The sequence below is a fragment of the Neolamprologus multifasciatus genome, chromosome 7, assembly GCF_963576455.1.
Source record: "Neolamprologus multifasciatus chromosome 7, fNeoMul1.2, whole genome shotgun sequence".
Lineage (NCBI taxonomy): Eukaryota > Metazoa > Chordata > Actinopteri > Cichliformes > Cichlidae > Neolamprologus > Neolamprologus multifasciatus.
The window spans coordinates 43,538,939-43,557,826 of NC_140445.1; the positions used below are offsets into that span (position 1 = coordinate 43,538,939).

At 40.4% G+C, this 18,888-nt stretch overlaps 2 protein-coding genes across 2 annotated transcripts; both read right to left on the minus strand.

Moving 5' to 3' along the window:
• Positions 1–560: 560 nt before the first annotated feature.
• On the minus strand, positions 561–9,918 carry cav1 (caveolin 1). Its single transcript, XM_085167814.1, has 3 exons — positions 9,652–9,918; positions 8,519–8,686; positions 561–3,048 (listed from the first exon to the last, which is right to left on the minus strand). Exons 1-3 carry the CDS (start codon positions 9,685–9,687, stop codon positions 2,707–2,709), a joined length of 546 nt encoding a protein of 181 aa, XP_085023940.1. The 5' UTR covers positions 9,688–9,918; the 3' UTR covers positions 561–2,706.
• A 1,829-nt stretch (positions 9,919–11,747) lies between these two features.
• cav2 (caveolin 2) lies at positions 11,748–18,577 on the minus strand. Its single transcript, XM_085167815.1, has 3 exons — positions 18,147–18,577; positions 17,703–17,890; positions 11,748–16,657 (listed from the first exon to the last, which is right to left on the minus strand). Exons 1-3 carry the CDS (start codon positions 18,294–18,296, stop codon positions 16,507–16,509), a joined length of 489 nt encoding a protein of 162 aa, XP_085023941.1. The 5' UTR covers positions 18,297–18,577; the 3' UTR covers positions 11,748–16,506.
• Positions 18,578–18,888: the final 311 nt, after the last annotated feature.

An 18,888-nucleotide genomic window follows, 5' to 3' on the forward strand; every position in this document is an offset into this window, starting at 1 on the left:
AGGACAGTGGCCCTGTGCCCAAAAAAAAAAAAAAGCCCACAAAGAAACGGCTTCCAAGTTTGGTGTGGAAAAACCTGACAGAGTGAAAGATGAAAACCCCTGACCTAACTCCATCCAGCATCTCTGGGGCTTATTTCTCCAGTGTTGTGGCCGAATCCCTGCAGCTGTGTTCTAAGATGTGCTAGAAGTAGAAAACAGGCTTTAAAAGCAGCAGATTTATGGCAGCCGGTTTAGTTGAGTTGAGTTATTTAGTCTTGCATGGCTGTAATGTTTGTTTGTTTGCCCACATACTTTTGTGATGCAATATTATAGAGATGTTAGCAGCATTAAGCAGCTCATCAGTGATTCCTTTTTTTAATATTAATTTTAGGTTTAAAAATGACTTAAAACATATTAAAACAATGAACCACTGTTAAGTTAACATGACTTCATTCCTCAGATGTAACTGCTGAACAATACTGTTTAAAGTGTGAATCCAGGTCTGCCTCGGGCAGCATAATTATGTGCTTGCTTACTGTAAATTAACTTGAATACATTTAAGAGAGTGGACTCCAGTCTCACAAGCTTTGCTCAACACTTTATTTGTTTTCCAAGTAACCATGGAAATGGTGTGCAAAGGCTCTTGGAGAAAAACAGCCTATGGGCAACACTGGAGGCATTAGACCTTATTTACAGAGACAGAGATACAAATAAATACTACAGAGGGTTTGCAGGGCACTGCTGTTGGAAATGATTTTTCTGTTCAGCTCTCACTCCAGCTTCATTCTTACTGTATGTATTTTTTTCCACAGAAGTAATCCCAACTGGCTGGTTTCTGCACTGCACATCAATGAAACCAGTCACCGAGTATCTACTGTGAATCATTACACAATTAGATTTGCTATGACTCAATATCACAAGTATAAAAGAACAAGCAGCCCACTGTTAGGTTCTGACTTTCATGGGGAAGCACATGCTAGTGATCATTTCATCCATGCTTGTAAAACTGTAGGTAATAAAACATAAACAAATGCACAACGGATTATATTAAATTTTAATGTGCACAGCGTGATATGGTACAGTAAAAGCAAGGAAGAAAAAAAATCATTTCTTATACAAAAATATCACCTTCAGAGCTTTAAAAAAAACCATCTCGATTTGATATTATCATCCCTGTGAAAAAACAGCAGGTAGACTAAAGGTGATATAGTCAAAGCGAGCTTAGTGTCTCAGTTAAACACAACCCTCTCTCCACCCCATTCTCACCCATCCACAAATTCACCCATCCTGGGGTGGGAGGTGTTGTTTTAATGCTATTTAGCATCGTGTCCACAGTCAAGAAGCAAGGCCACATAACAAAACTGTAGACAAAAAAACAAAAAAAAGCAAACCGAAATGGGGAGTGGGCACATTTCACCAAACATGGTCTTTATTCCAATGCATTAACCTAAGTACCACAATATGTGAACATCTCCACACGAGCTCCTCACTGCACAGCGTTAATCTCCAGAGTGCAAAATTAACTGCTTGCACTCTGCTGTATTAGGAAATGGAGGAACATGGAGACTTTCATTAGTGCTGTTCACTACCAATACTTTTCTATAGATTAGTGCACTGGAATCATTTTGGAAGTCTTGTCTTATGAATAAACACCCACACAGTACATACAGGATATCTAAACAATGGCACTGTAATCAAGCCTCCTCAAGTTCTTCATTTTCATAGTGTAGAGAAAAAAAAACTCATTCACTATGGAGCTATGATGATAAAACGTGGAGCCTGAATGAAAAATAAAAAGTCTAAATTTGTCTTACAAAAAAAAACTCACAAAAGAGTAAAAAATCAAATCAGGTTCTGTAAGATTCAGACATTCTCTGTCACACTGGAGAAAATTCATTTGCGGCAGAGGCGAAGCAAAAAGCTGGTGTAGAGAGCGAGTGAGCGAAGATACAGGTAGCTTCAGTCAGGCTGTGTCACGTGCGCGGTGGACGGTGAGCTGCTGGCATGGCGGTGCAGGTACATGCAGAAACAAGGGCAGGTTCAGTGTGTCAGACTGCTGGAAAGCAGGGCAAAGAGGGGAGGGGTGGGAGGTCACTTTAGTGGGCGTGTGGGGCAGAGGGAGGGGTGCTTCTGTGCTGCTGGCTCCGTGTGGTTGTTCTTTTTTGCTGAGTCAGACAGAATTTGGCAGCGTTCACTCGTTCTCCCTGTTTGAACCTATGCAACCCCAGCATCCCCCCCTCCCGACAATCCTACTCTGCCCTACAGCTCCAAAAAACAAACACGAGCGTGAGAGGTTACAGCAGATGCTGACATCCCCTCTTCGCACGGATCGATCCGTTTGAAAGGCTCTCTACAAAGAGTAAGAATGGAAGGAATTTACATGATGTAGCAAAATTAATAACAAAACATGGAGCTTGGCTGCCTGCTTGACAAACTTAACAGTGAGAAATAAAAAAAAATACTAAGGTAGACAGAAAAAGAAAAAACAGGAGAAAACAGCTGTTAGAAAAAGGTGGGGTTAGGTGCCATGTCACAGCACTACTTTACCTCTAAACAACCACCCAGCCCCCACCCCACTCTGGAAAAGTCTCAACACATTTTCCATTTATTTTCTTCGTCTTCTTTTGGGTTTTTTTGGTTGTTGTTCTGACTCCCCTCCCATCTCCATTGCGCCGCCCCGCCCCATTCTTCTGGCCCTCTTTTGAATCCTCCTCCTGATTTGGGATGCTACACCTCCTTGGTCATCCTGACTCGGATGCTGCTCAGGCACTTGCCCATGGCCTCGAAGAACGGGTCGCAGAAAGTGTGCACGCAGATAGAGAAGACGCGGCTGACGCAGTGGATCTCGATCAGGTAGCTCTTGACACACGGCACCACGGCCCAGATGTGCAGGAAGGACAGGATGGCAAAGAAAATTCCCCAGATCAGCGCCAAGGGGATGCCCACCAGTGCCGTCAGCAGGCGGTAGCACCAGTACTTGGTGACAGTGAAGGTTGTGAAGCTGGCTTTCCACACACCGTCGAAGCTGTAGGTCCCTGCGGGTTCTGCAATCACATCTTCAAATTCAACCTAAGGAAGATGAAAGTGGACGAGTTAGAAATTGCTGGTAAAAACTTTGTATGAGAATACAAAGCTTTCGGTGAACTATCCCTGTGTGAAAAATGGAATTTTAAGACACAGAAAAACATATCAGCACCACATTCAGCTGAAACTCAACACTCTGACTTGTTAAATACCTTCAACCCCTGCCAACAGAGTTTCACAAGAGTTCTGATATGGTGCAAATGAAACCACTATGGAAACTTTATCGCTGTCAAATCCGAGCTCATTATTTCCACACAAATCAACTTCACTCCCTGTTAATATGTCAGCTTCGTAGAGTTGGAGGGTGGGATTCTTGACAAGATTTATACCTTTCCTAGCAGCGACTGGTACGCAATCCAGCAGCTGCCCCACCCAATACACTGACTGCACAAATGCTAGCGCTGGTATAAGCTTCAATTTCTGAAAATCAGCCCAGGGGCTTTTTTTCTCCCGTGCCTCCTACATTGGAAATGACCGGACACACAGAAAAAATAGGAAATGTTACTGGTAGATGAACTGTTGGGCTGTTGGGCTTCTGCTACATCCTCCATCTCCTGTTAGGTTTCTTTTTAATAGGAAACTCAATGCAAGTGTGCACAGGCTGATTGCTGGTGTTTAAAGAATGGAGGGAAAAGTGGCATCTCAGTGCTTATTCAACCTACCTTCCTCTCCCGGTCAGCCTCTTCCTAGGCCTCTGAGCTCCAAATCAGTATTTATTTTACAGTTACTTGGAGACTGTGTCATGTCAAAGTAGTTGGGCTACTGAGGGCTAATAGCTGCAATACCAATAAGTCAAGCAGATAACATCTAGTGTTACACTAACAATGAAATGGAAAAGTGAAGTGCTTCATTCCTAGGAGATGCACCATCTGGAAGATGTGACTCCTGTTTACACAAACTGTCTGACCTTGACCACTTTCAGATCTTACTAAAAAGTGATACAGATTTTCTGCAGTGTATTTATTACTGTATAGGGATATTTATTGATAATAGCAATAGTATATGTAACTGCCCTTAATCCAGAGCTGACAATATATAACCTTCTGGTATTTTTTAGATGTAAAAAAATACATATAGAAAGTTAGAGAGCTATACTGGTATAAGCTAAATAAATAATGCATTTCTTTGTCTCCTGTTTAAAGTAGCATAAAATAGAAATTTAGATCTAAAAAATAGCTCTCCTGCAACTCCTTCCTTCTATTTTCTACCAGTCAACTTGAAAATATTTATCTTCAAAAATCTTTTTAATATTTTCACTTTGCTTTTAATCTTTCCTTTTCTTGCCATTATTATGTTACATGTAATGTAAATTTGCAGACTGTCAGTAATCAGTTAAGATTTGCCAATATAATAACAATGTTCCAAGTGGTTTAATATTACGTAATATTTTGTATTACAAATAATGTGATAACAGCAACCAGAGTGCAACTTTTATATAAAATCTGGAATAAATAAACTGGATTGAAGATTCTAATTTTGCAACAGCATCCATACATCAGAAATCTGTAATATAATGCACGGCTCCAAATCACATACCAGTCACTGAAGTTCATAACAGTGAGTGTCTTAGGACTTCATGCCATGCTGTTATTCTTTATGTTGGGGTGAATGTAATATTTTTTACAGTCCTAGCAAAAGGACTCCTCACATCCAGCCTTTTTTTCTTGCCTTGAAACATCAGCTTGTAAGTCCAATTCTTTTATCCTGAAAGCAGCACAAAGCGTCTCTCACAACACCAACTGGCGAAGCTCACTACAGCCTTATAATATAAAACTGACTGCAGCCACAAAACCAGCCCGCCGTCCATTTAATTTTTCCACAGCTACAAATTTTAAAGTGGGCCAACTCGGCGCCAGTTTCCAGAACTTTGAGACTAAATGAGAGCCTTCTTCAGAGAGGCATAAACAACCACAGCAGGGTGGTGGGGAGTTCCTGACATAAAACGGTGCTCTTTGGTGTTTTTCCTGGGTTTTTTCTTCTTCTTTTTTTTTTTAAGTATTGTTATTCATTTGCGATTCTGAGGAAAGTTATCATTACTACCTTTGCTGTAATTCAGGAGAGGCTTCCTTTGTAAGCCACTCAACTGTTAAGTGGGATTTTGGCAAGAATGCTGTTTGAATTCCGACTGTCCAAAAGTGATATGGGCATCCCTCATAGAAAACATCTGTTATCCAGTTATGTTATGCAGTTTAAGCTAATTATTTACATGTTTAAAGTAGGATTAGGGACTAGCAGTTCCTATATGAAGAACATTAGTTCAATAAGCAAATAAGCAAGTCACATTAAGAAAATATCACTTCTGTGCTAAATAAAAAAGGGTACCTCCATTGAGAAGTTTGATATGAAACAATAGCGTCTCGAGGCCAGCGTGTGACCAGTCAGCAAGGCAACTGTATTATTGAGTAAATAAGGTCATGTTCTATTTCTGGAGCTCTGTCTTAAGGCTGTTGACTATGCTTGAATAGACAAAGTGGGCTCCAGGAGAAGAAGGTCCGAGTGTAGTGCTCTACAGAACTATTTGCAGGGTTTTAGTGGTCAGTGTGTTTGATTTTAGGTGGCAGAACACAATGATTTACACATGACTTGTTTTGGATCAAAACACAAGCTTATACCACAATATGAAAGTGTCTTGGAATGATTATTGCTATTATTTGACCCCACACGAGTAAAAATAAAACGGAATCTTTTGCATGTATTTATTGTCATAGCTCTACACGCTTTGTTAGATTTGCATGCCATTTGCACGGAAACAAATCTACACTGAGTTCGAAAAGGTTTTAATAGCACCTGATGTCTCAGCCCACAGCGGAGTGCGTAGGCTAATAAAAAGCACAGACATTATCAAAGCCGGACATGTGAGCTTTACATACAACAAGATCCCATACCCAGAGGCATCTGTAATCCACTAAAAATCCCAGAATGAGGCAGATAAGTAAAAATACCACTAAGAGTGGACCAAAAATAGACTTTGCAGTCCTAGTGGGAGTGTTTCATTCCTTTCAGTTTTACCATAGAGACTTCAGATCTGCTGCCAGAGCTCAAACTTTTCACAACTCCCTCTAAAAAACTTTCTCCAGTGGGGGCATTTTCAGTCTTCTCGCTGCTGGGCCTAAGCTCCTCCTCTCTCCCATATAAAATCCCACAACTCCTCCAGATGGAAAAAAAAAATCATTGCAGGAGAAACTCCAAACGCATGGCAGTAATGGAACTTGTTTGATCTGGCCAGGTGATTGAGGCCAGCTGCAGCAGCAACAGGAGTGCACCTTTGATTATAAGAATGCAGTGTTTGTGTGTTTGTGTCTGTGTGCTATCTAAGCAGTGTGTTAGAATGCGTGCTTTACAGATTTATATGGCAGTCCAGCGTTTGAGGGTTGCGTGTGGTCATGGTGGATTGCAGAGCGAGCATCGCTGGAAGGGATTCCCTGCATGTGTGTTTCATCGGGGCATACTGAATGCACGCTTCCACTTGGCTGAGCTGTTTCACTGACCTTAAAGCACCTCAGAGCTGCTGTATACAGCACACTGTACAAACTTATCAATGTTTACTCTCAAAATCCAGAGGGAGGCGATGAGTACCTAAGGGCCTCTCGTTATAAAGTATACCCAGAGGCTTCTCTGTTGGGATTTATTAACTCAATATGAATAAAAATATAGGTTTTTTAAGTATAATTTATTACAAAGAAGGATTCTGATACTGTCTCTAAGTTGCAAGAAGACAAGGTGTTAAGTATTACTATCAGTTTACTTTGTATTATTAGTAAACATCTATTACTACCAATAGATGTTTACTACTGCTAGTTAAAAGCTGAAGGTTTCAGGCGTCTTATGTTAAACGCTGCCTATAGCATTTCATTTTTACAGTGTATGCACATGTGTTGTCAGGTCATTTCAGCAGCAGTCTGTTGGCTTGATTAGCGAGGGGTGGGACAATCGTGAAGCTGCATTCTATTCTGAGACTGGAAGGAGAGTCTGACTCACTGTCACAATGGAGGAGAGCAGGGAGAGAGCAGCCAGAGAGTGGTGGAAGAAGTTGGGATAGAAGCAGCAAACAGGAAAACTAGAGAATGAGAGTCTTTTTCTTTCCAAACCCAGCAACAAATATTTTGAAAAAGTGTTTTGATACAAACATCTGAATTCATCGTGTTCATAGCACATTTTATATAGACTTGTGCGTCATGTGGGAAAAATGCACAAACTGGCAGTGACACACATGCCTCTCAGGCAGTGATAAACTCCATAAAAACGAAGTGTTTTCAAATATTTAACGAGAAATAGAAGACAAAATGTACTTTTTTGGGCAGGTTGTATGTGAAATGAGTGTCATGTAATAACAGAAAATTAAACGAGCACAACATTTTTAATGCATTCCTTGTATATGTGTATTATGGTTGTTTTAATCAAAATGCTCTGTCAGTATGTTTTCATCAGTCAATTTGGCAGGGGATGAAACTTTACCACATTTATATATATATTTTTTTCCTTTAAAGAGAAAGGTTATATTCAGTAGTTATGGTCTGATTAGTTAAATCAGCAGCGACGGGCACTCATTTCTACTGAAAACCTTGTATTTGCCAACAAAAAGAAACAAATGGACTCACTCCTCTGACGCAACTATAGGCATGCGGGGAGGAAACGGAGGGGGCAGTGGCAGAATGGGAGGAAAGAAGGGAGGATAAGGAGTGGTGAGGGATCCCCTCATACTAGTCGCCCACTTGGGTGTTTCCCTGTTTTAACAAGGCAGAGTTCAGGCATTTCAAAGATCTGACCCTTCCTGAACACGCAGGGAGCTGCTTGACCCCACTCTGATGTAACCAGATGCACCAGCTGGAGAGGAGCACAGCCGGGCGCACACGGCTGCTGCTCCTCTCTCCCACACAGATGAATCAGGTGGCTTGCAGCGCACCACTCCTTTGCCGCTATAACATCTCTCCCTGTGCTTTTAACAAAAATAAGTACTGAGTATTTATCCGACGAGACTTCTCTGTTATGGACAGAATTCTACTTTCCCATTAGACAGGCGTGTGCAGCGAGGACTGTGGGAAATGTGTGTTCCAACAACAGGAAATAGGTTATGTTTCCTCTGTTGGAGCGAAGTTGGGACGTTCACGTTTCAAGCCCACTCCACACAAGGGGACTGCATGCCATTGTATCGCCGCAGCTCAATGATCTTTAATACGTTTGCAAAGCTTCTTCCTAATAGGGGAAGACACTGAGCGGTAACACTTACACGGCGCATAGCAAAGGTGCGCAAAAGAACTGCACGCGTGTCCGACGCGCAGATACCTTGTTTGACAGCTCATAGAAATAAAATGGACATCGTTTATCAGAGATTATTTCAGTTTACAGCGCCTGTCATACAGGTAAACCCTGTGTAAACTCGGGAACAGGTGGTTTCGGTTGCCATGGACGAAAAACATAAAGTTCAGAAGTTACCAGTCTTTGAAGTTTACCTCACCTTAACAACGTCGTCGTTTATGTGTTTGGGATCCCGGTTGACCAGGTCGATCTCTTTGGTGTGGACATCCTCCATCGTTTTCTCGTTCAGACTGTCGTTGTCCATGTCTTTGTTGTTGGGTTTATATATGTTCCCTTGTTTTCGGATAAACGGCGAATGCAGAAACTCCTGCAAGGAGCCGGGGGAGACAGAAGGAGAAGAGGGTGAAGAGGAGAAGGAATAGTGTGTAGCGCGCTGAGAGAGCGAGCGACTGGAGCTGCAAGTTACCAGGCTTCCCCACAAACAGGGATGGGTTTAAGTGAATAGAAAGTAAAGTACCACACCCCTTCATCCAGCCGCAAGGGGTCCTCACCACCCAGACACTAATCCAGCATGTTAAAATGACATACAGTTGATTCAACGTGTAGTCTACCCATGGCAATGGAAACACTTTTAAGAAAAGTGCAAAGGCGTTATTTTTAAATATGAACGAATCTCCAATTAATACTCTTCCTACACCAAAAATATATATTTAGAAAGTAAAGAAAATAACGAATTCAGTTATATTTGCAATGTCATTTGTAATATGTTCACGTTAAGTATGCAAAAACTTACTGGACCTGTGTTTTTCTATCATTTAAAAATGCGTAAAGACCGCTTTGGCTTCTATGATCCTCCTCAGTCAAGCACCTTATGTTATTACGCACACCACACGACTTCAGTTGGCATTAAAGGACAGGGGAGATTTGTGACTGAAATTCAGAATTTTACGGTAAAAAAAAGGATTTGTTTCCCCCTTGTTTAACGCATGGAAATGTACAGTTTAAATGTTTGTGCGTAAATAATCGGTTACTGTGCTGAAAGAGGACTTACAGGTAAAATCCTCACACCCACATTCTAATGTAAACTGCATCGACCTTCGCATTCTCTTAGCCTGTGTGGGAGAAGTGCTCATGACTGGGTGCCAGAGCGCAAGATATGGACTGAAACATAGCGCACTAATTTTCCCCTCGTGAACGCATTTTTTCTTTTTTTTTTCTCTTTTTTTTGAGGGGGGTGGGGGGGGGATAATCAGCTTCTGTAAGACAAGTAAATGTCAGCTACAAACAAACAACCACAAATGAAAAGAACTATAGCTGAGAGCTATACTGTACCTCTTCTGTCTCGCCGTCCTTCAGTCCCCCTGTCATGCTGTCCTCAGGTTTGGAGAGATTAGCACGTTGAAACAGACAAAAAAAAGATAATATAGGAAGCAGAGAGGGAGGCGTGGATGCAAACTGGGAGGACGGGGTCTTTCTCTCAGAGTCCTGTATAGTGAAGTTATTCCTGCTCTTTTTGTTGGACGTGACTAAAATTCAGTGGACAAGCGCGTACGGGGAAACCTCCAGTGTTTCCTCGGATACCGCAGAGCGCAGCTGGGGAGTCACCCTGGAACCTGCTCGGCTGGAGGAGAGACTGACGTGATCTCAGACTGAAAGGGTGTTTGTAGCCGGCATGGAATTTCTTATTTAGGGATCACAGCACAGTATAATAAGTTTTTTGTTCAGTGAAACGTGGGAGTTAATTGAACCTGGCAAGGTGTGGACACTTGCCATACCTTAGCCTACGGGGAAAAATCCAAGTGGTTATAATGGATAGAGGGAAGAAAGAAATATGTAGTTCAGCTATTTCAGCACATCTAAAGTCACGCCTGTCATCAGCTGCTTCATAAGATCACATTTATATTTTGGTTAGTGAACCCAGTTTTTCAAGGTGTCAGCTTCATCAGGTTGTGAAGTCGTGCTGGCCACTCTGGTCTGTTTACATTCTTGTGTCAGCTCATCGTGGAGAGACGCCAGCTGGCACCCTGCTGTTTTCAGCCAGAGGGACTGCGATAGAAACAAATTTTAGGTGCGTCTCACTGGCGTGTCAATAAAAGAAACGGGTTGGCACAACGATGAAGTTGTTTTTACATTTTTCAAAGCTGTCATTTGCTTTTAGTTTTAGAGCAACATGCACAGAGATGTCAGCTCTTGCCTTCCTCAGTGTGAAAGCTTATCTCAGTTCAAGGAAGAGTAACTCCTCTTTGCTGTTTATTTTGAGGAGCACCTTATTTCTTATTAACTCTGGGCTATTCATTTACTATCTTTATCCTGTAATTATTCTGTTATTTAATTTAAACACTTTGCTATCTACTCTATCTCCAGAACTTAATTTCAATTGTTTATTGATGATTGTAGCGCAAATAAACTATTACAAACAAAACTGGTGTGCATTTGTTTGTGATAGCAACACGAATGAACTTAAGGAGCAAGAAAGAAAATAATACAAATTAATAAAAATTAAAACCATTTTTAATTCATTGAAAATTATCTATAAACAAGGGAGGCAAAAATGATTGAAGTAGATGAGTAATTGGGAAAAATGGATGAATATTTTCTTGTAATTAAACAATTGTATTAATAACAGTAATAGCTAATAGTATCTCCACACAGTGGAAGTAGGTAAAGTGATGAATGATTAAAACTAAAGGCTAAAAGCTATTGATGAATTATTACAAGACCTAACCATTACTGAAAAAGTATTAGTTGAACATAATAGCTGAGAGAATATTGCAGGGTTGGACACAAACACAGGACTCAGAAAGCCAGATGGAAACTCAAAAGCAGCTTTATTGCTGAGAATCATAACACGAGGAATGAACAAAGGGAGAAACCTAACTTTGAGACACAGGAGAAAGAAACACACAGTTTGGCAGAAGACAAAGGGAAAGCCAGGCAACATACACACCAGGTAATTACGGAGATAGGAAACACCAGGGAACACAGCTGAATGGAATCTAAGGAGACAATGGGAAGCTTAACTAACACAACCTACAGGAGATGAGTGACTATCAGAATAAAGCAGGAAGCAACAAACAGTGAGACCAACACATGTGAACTTCACACAGCGGCAGGAGATAACTGCAGAGACGCGACTGACTGAGGAGAAAGGGAACACAAAAGATGATAACAAAAGATGACATAATCTTATGAGAAACACAGACTGGAAAGAAAGGGAAACTAAGAAGCACAAGGAAACATTATGCTGAAAGGACTGGATGCAGAGCTAGAACAAAAACCCATATCTCAAAATCCAAAACAAAACAAGCCCACAGAAAACTCAAAACATGACAAAACTCAAAACGCTGGAACCATGACAAATATATACTGTAAGCTGAAAATATTTCAGAAATGTTTAAAATGCATTTAGAGGTTAAATAGTATAAGCATATGTCTAAATTGTTGAAAAGGCTTAAAGTAATGCATAAATGCTCAAATCTGTATGGAAGTGAATAAATAGCTTTGAACAAACTCACCAGTGACAATTTGATTGTTTTACTCAACATTTAAATAAGCAGGTGTATAAAATTATTCAATAAATTGAAGTGGAATGAGTTCAAGTGGACATGTTTGAACATGGCGCCATGTAGGGATACAGGACTGTGTTGGTTCCAGTTTAATACAGTTACAGTAAAGTGCAGACGTATAATGTCATACAAGACACCAAATAAAATTATTTTTAAAAACCTGAAGCACTAATGTTTCTATGTTTCTTTGGCGCATAATGTTAAAATAAAAGAGCGCACCAATGAAGGTTTTGTAGACTGCAGTTTGTTTGCATTTTGCTTCATTGTCTCTGCAAAAGAACAAGTCTGGTGTAGGCATCATTTTTCTTCTTGCTTTCATTTATTATGAAGTACTGTAATGCTTTTTCTTTTTCTTTTTTAGAAAGCTATTCTATGAATAAACACCTGGTTAGCCTCCTTGCGTTCACTGGGTGTGGCACTGAAGTGAGATCAAAATAACCAAATGAGCACCTGCTTCAAACAAAGATGTGACTTTGCTGAAGCCTGGAAGAGAAGCTTACACAAACTGCTACTAACACTGTGGAAAATATTAGCAAATTTAAGTAACATTTGTGCAAATGAGTTTCCACATTGTGCGCTAGCATGACTTTGTTTATGTAAGCTGAGGTGCAAAAAACATTGTGAACTGTGGCAAATTTCAGATGATGCAGTTTAAGTTGATGCTGAGAATATTAAAAACACTTAATTGCCACTCAGAATACTGAGAAGACAGAATCTCAAACTCATCCAGCACCAGTGCCAGAGGTAAAAAGTCATGAGGATATGGAACAGCAACTGGATTCATTACACATTAGTGTCAATTGCTGAGAAATTACAAGCAAACTTATTATAATTTGCATTTGCGCAAAATTAAGTGGAAACAATACTAATAGAAATTCTTGAGTATTAGGACGGAGTTAACTGTGATAGGAGAATAAACATAGCCATAAGGGTATCAGGTCAATGCAGGATCATTTTTTAAATTATTGCTTTTTTAAACATATATGAAATGAAATTTTTACATTGCATCATATGCATAGGGAAGCAACAGCAGTGTGGTGCTTAGCACCATTACCTCAGAGCAAGAAAGTCCTGGGTTCAAATCCAACAGCCAGGTGGGGCTTTTCTGTGTGCAGTATGCATGTTCAACTCCATATGTCCCTGTGGATTTTCTTCTGGGTGCTCTAGCTTCCTTCCAGAGTCCAAACAAATGCAATAAGTGGTTGTAGTTGCGAATATGAGCATCAGTGCTTATCTGTCTTTACACTGCTTATGTTCTGGGTTGATTTAATCCACAAAGAACAAGAGTTGGAGGTCAAAAGGTCAAAGTGAAGAAACTCTTTGGCTTGTTTTAGGCACTGGTTGCTGGAACACGCCAGAAAACAATTTCACTGCATTCAGACGTTCCTTCAATTTCCTTGTAGTTATACAATAATACAGCGTTCTGTTTCAGGCTGGGCTGTGATTGGCTAGCTGAAGCTATTTACCAGACAAAAAGAGAAATGCCAGACACAACAGCTCAACTTGCACCTCAAAATATTTTATAATTTGAAAACTCAGCTTTAGATGGACAGAGTTCAAGAGAGAACTGTGTTTGAGTCTCTTCATTTGGTCAAAGGGGAATATCGTGAATGTCTGGATAAGAGAACACTCTTCATAAAACAAACAAACAAAAAACTTATGTGTAGCATTATTAGTGTTAATGCCACGCAGGCGTGCAAGTCTAACAGCTAAAGCCTCAGGTCATGTTCCATCAACGCACAGCTCATCTTTGTATAGGAAAGTGTGTTATGAAATCTCAGCAAAGTGATTTATGAGACTATTTTGGCACTCACCTGCACATCACAACCACACTCATCTTCTGTGACAGAAAGAAGAAACCACACACAGAAGAATTACCTTAAGGAAAAAAAAGATCTTTATTTTTGTCATGAAGGACATATTTATTGTTAAAATAAGAGTTTCATTCCAAAATGTGTCAATGTTGTGTAAAACAGTAACCAGAAAAATTTAAATCAAACTCATAAAAGTAGCATCATTACTGTTAAAAACACAACTGTCTTCCACCTTCAGTTGTACAACTCTACTTTAATGGTCATCCAAGAGCTGACCACAAAGCCCAACAAAATGCATTGAAACAAAGCATTGCATCATACAGCGTTCAGCTTTTTGATTTAAATGTTCAGCAGGTTAGCCAGCAGTGCAACCACCAGTACATGCCAATGTAGCTTTTATTTCAACTGATTCATCTTCCTTGAAAAATCTGAATTGTGATCTACTATAAACTTAATTGCACTGAACAAGTTTAACTTTTGTTGTGTGTCCATTTCGGATGAACCCATTTTACTATCTCCAACAAGAGACTACAACGTTAGCGACTAGCTTCTAATGAAACTATAGCATCTACTTAAAAATTCTGATATTTGTTACAAGACTACAAAGGACTGCAGAAACTCGAATATGTGGAAATGTTGGTCAGTGTCACCTGGATGTAGCATCTGTTTATAACATGAGCCACAACAGTGAGATAATAAACAGTATGTGAGAGGTATACAGGCGTTTTAGCTTGCTGTCAAGTTTTTCAGACTTCAAACAGTAAAAGCAACTAACCAAGCAACAACATACACATTCTCATCCCGAGGCACCAAACAGGAGGTATAGCTGGAAATGTATACCCATCACTCACTGCTTGGTAGTGTAAAATTATAAACTAAAGCTCTGAAGATCAGTCCAAATGGCAGCAAATGACCTAGCGTTTCCTTAGTTGGAATCCTAGTCAGGTATTTTTATGAGAGCTGATGCAAAACTTTAAAAGCTATTTTGAATTTTCAGTGTGATAATCCATCCATCCATCCACTGCAGGGTGGAAAGGTTCTGGAGTCTATCCCAGCTGTCATAGAGTGGGAGGCAGAGTACATCCTATAAATCACCAGTCCACCCCAGAGCTAGCACAGAGACATACAGTCATCCAGGTGTATTCAAACCTACAACCAATCTAGAACCACTAAGCAACTCAACATGCATGTCTTTGGGCCGTGGGAGGGTGCCGGGCACCTGGAGAGAACCCACGCAGGCACAAGGAGATCATGCAAACTGCATACAGAAAGGCCACAGCTGGCCAGGAAATTCATATCTCTTGCAGCGATGCCACATTGCCAGCCACTGTGCTTCCCTGTATGTTGTTACAAAAGTAGTCACAGATTTCTAAAGAAGAGGAAATGTAACATTACTCATTACTGGAATGAACATATGTTGTTCAGTTCTGTCAGTGGCTTTGACAGAAATAATTTCTTTTGACGGTCTGGGAATGAGAAGGGATGTGTGGACTATACCAAAGTTTGGTTTTAGACCATGAGTGTCTAAGGTGGGTTTGCACTTGACAGAAGTGCACAGTGAAAACAGTACAAAAGCAAACAGACATATAAGCATGTACCTGACACGCAGACCTGACTGCTGCACTGATGCTCTCAATAACACATTTTAAACTTTGGACTGTGCAGATCATTGCAAGTAGGAGCTGTGCAAGTTTATATTTCAAATTAAACATTTATCAAAACCACTCCAAAATGGTAAAAATCATGTCATTTTTTAAATGAATTCCAGCTGTAGAAGTATTCCAAATCCCAGCTCACTAAGCTGCTGTGCTGCGGTAAACAGAGCTTATCCAAAATGCATGTACCGCAGTCTCACTCAGCTCAACCAAGGCTTCAGTCGAATGAAATACGAAACTCCTTCATCACACTGTAGTAAAGTCTTTTGATGTCAGTGTCTGTCAATCAAGAACTAGTTGTCCCATAAATAATAAATTAGAAAGGCCCCTCTAAAATGATCTACAATCCTGTTTATATAACATAATTAAATAACTGTATGCTCCATACATAAGCAAATGCCCATTATTATTGCTGATACAGTAAAATAAGGCTGCAAATGTGCAACAAGCTGCTTCATAGCACTTAATATTCCAATAAACTGCTCTTGAGCAAACTATTCGGTTCATTACACTAAACTTCCAGCTGAATGCTTAATATTATACACAATATATATAGATAAAAAAGCAAAAATATTACATCTCTTAGCAAGTCAGCAATATGTTAGGTTGAACAGCAACAATTTTTACAACTCTGCCACCCACAAAGGAATGGAATGACAAACATTTTTTTTGGTCACAATCAGCAAAACAACTCCATTTTGGGTGGTGCACACAAGCTGTCTGCAAATATATGAGGGTTTCATTAGATGACTGCATGTGCAGATTTGCTTATTTGCAAGTCATGTTATTTGCATCGTGTCTTTGCTTGATACACTGAAAAGGGTTAGTGAAATATGTTCATAGCATATCTTAAATTTCTAATTTTCTAATGTTTTAACCTTGTTTCAGTCAGACTGAACACAGGTGTGTTTTTGCTGTTTCAAACCATGTGGTTCATTTGATGTGTTCTGAGAAAAAGCAGATCAGATTATATGTTTGACAAACTTAGCCCTCATGGCCACATTTTTCTATCTACAGAATATTGCTTTGCAATAACATCCACCAGGATATCATACTTCACTTAGAGCTGATGTATCCTACTCGCTTCAGTCACTCTTTCATCACTGACTCCAGTCCCCCCGGCACATTTCTTTCTCCCCAGGGACAGAAGTTTCAGTTTTCTGTAGCCTTGACTTGAATGGAGGACAAGATTTTCCCCATACTGTGGAAAAGCGGTGTTACGAGAATGTCCATCAGACTCCTCCACACAATGTGGATAGACGGTAAGAGCATCATGAAGCTCTGGATCATAGGCATCACCACCCTGGAGGAAGAAGGTCAGAGGGTCACTTTTCTAGGCATGGAGGTTTCATCACAGATTTCTGTTTTAAACTAATGTCTGGTATTTGTGTTGCCAGAACAGTTGCTCTTGTTATTGTCTCATCTGTTAAAAAAGTTTATAGGTCCTGTCTAGAAAAAGATGAAAGATGGTCATCATACTGCATTTTGAAGTTTGTTTCAGTGTATTGTGAAGCTATTTCCTCCCTTGGAATAACACCCCCTGTGTATGGTCTCCCACCCAAACATTCCTGCCCTGTTCTGGTGATGCTTACCTGTGCCTGACTTTCTCTTAAGCTTATAAGCCCCAAGAGAGCTCAGTTAGGTGAAAGGTCATGTAAAAATTACTCTACAGTGCTCCGTGCACATCTAAAGAATGTCCCACTCTGCTCTGAAAACAGGCTCCAAATGCTGCTAGAGCACCCTCTAACTGACATGGGACATAGGACATTTTTTTCCATCACTACTAGGGGAACTCAATGTTCCTCATAACTTTCCATAAGGTGTTCATTACTCCACATAAAATGTTGTTTCATCAAATAGACTCTTTGGGTTTTGGTTGAAGCTCATGAGCGCTAAAAACCTAGCAGCACCTGGGTGCTGCAGACAAATAGAGCTGACATAAGCATGACATAATTTTCCAAATATAAGAACAAATTGCTGACATAATGTTTCAATGCCACACTGGATATGATGTTGACTGTAAAAATAACCTGTGTCAATGTTTGCCTAAAGAGCAGAACAAATATAGTGGAAAGGAGTTCATAATGTTGATGCAATGATCTAAACAAGGTAAACAGAATAAGGTAATAATTAATGTAACACTCTTGAAAATGTTGATATTTTGCATACTAGTTAATCTTTATGAATTAAGATGTCTTCTCTACAAATATTCTACTAATCTACTGTAAGTTCACTGCTTCTCAACATTAACTTGTTACAGTGGGATCATTCGTGTGTTCACATATTGTTGTCTGAAAATACTGTTTAGCACAACATCGGGACCTTGCTGCCTGAGAACAACTCCTTACCAGATGTGAACACAGCTGAGCACTCCAAACACTATCCCGAGGATGAAAGCCACGGGCACAGCAAGTAGAGTAGTCAACAGGCGGTAAAAGCCGAATTTGACCAGCTCAAAGGTGGCGTGGCTTCCAATCCACACTCTGTCAAAACTGTGTGTGGAAATGGGCTCCGCGATGACATCTTCAAAACCCACCTGTTAGGTCACAAAAGTCATAGGGCAAGCAATAAAAACGTAATCAGTAAACCGAGGCAGGAAAGTGTTTGAATGTGATGGATTAATGCGCAGGCAGCGACTTCCAGGTATTCATACTGCAGATTAACAATCTTGCTGGACTACAAAAAGCATCCAATAATAGTGCAATAGGCTATACAAATAATTCATCTGGACAGCCTTCACCTTTTGTAGTTTCAATTTCAAAGTATCACCCAACACATCGCACAGACTTTACCTTCAGATGTGGGTTGATATCGTTTGGATCTCTGTCGGGTGACGCTGTATACACTTTCCCCTTGTTCGATAGAATGGGCTCTATCGATCTGTTGAACTCATCTTCGTCCATAATTATGCTGGTATCCAATTTCTCCTTCTCTAAACCCATTTTGTCGAGTCAGGCCAGGAGACGGTGCAGGGAGAGCGGCTGTTGACGGTGCGCTGTGCGCTGTGCGCCGGACTCAGTGGCACCCCGCCCCGTACGGAAGTCAGCGCAGCGTGGAGCAGAGGAGACACAACAAGCCCAAAGTCACTTCCCTGGAGCATTTCAACATTCTAGCAATGAGAGACGCCACTGTGCACTTTACTGGACTTGTATCATGAGCCATTGAGTCCCAACAGTCCTCAGGGTTAATTACTGGCTAAACAAACTAGCCTTTTATAGACATGTGATTGAGTGCGATTATTACACAGCCTGCAAGGCTTCTCTTCTCACAGCCCCAGAACTCATATTTATATATATATAAAAGGTTTGTTATTTGTGAAGTTTTTCTAAAACAAACAGCAATGCTTTGGGAAATGCACCCACCTACATTCCATGTCTGCTTTGCTCCAGGCCTTTTATTTTGGAAAGGTACACCGAGATGTTTATTGCCACAATAATTTATAATGTACAAAGCCTGGTTATTATTGTTGAGCACAATGTTCCACCTGTTGAGCTGATTTACCACATATTTTCTCTTTTGGTTTTTGGTCTGCAT

Excerpts from the sequence above, each read along its gene's own strand:
- cav2 (XM_085167815.1), bottom strand. The coding sequence starts at position 18,296 with ATGGGTTTAGAGAAGGAGAAATTGGATACCAGCATAATTATGGACGAA. Across the intron at positions 17,891-18,146 it reads ATATCAACCCACATCTGAAG|GTGGGTTTTGAAGATGTCAT; the intron begins GTAAAGTCTGTG and ends GTGACCTAACAG. Across the intron at positions 16,658-17,702 it reads CTCAGCTGTGTTCACATCTG|GGTGGTGATGCCTATGATCC; the intron begins GTAAGGAGTTGT and ends TTCTTCCTCCAG.
- cav1 (XM_085167814.1), bottom strand. The coding sequence starts at position 9,687 with ATGACAGGGGGACTGAAGGACGGCGAGACAGAAGAG. Across the intron at positions 8,687-9,651 it reads AGGACGGCGAGACAGAAGAG|GAGTTTCTGCATTCGCCGTT; the intron begins GTACAGTATAGC and ends GGCTCCTTGCAG. Across the intron at positions 3,049-8,518 it reads TAAACGACGACGTTGTTAAG|GTTGAATTTGAAGATGTGAT; the intron begins GTGAGGTAAACT and ends CATCTTCCTTAG.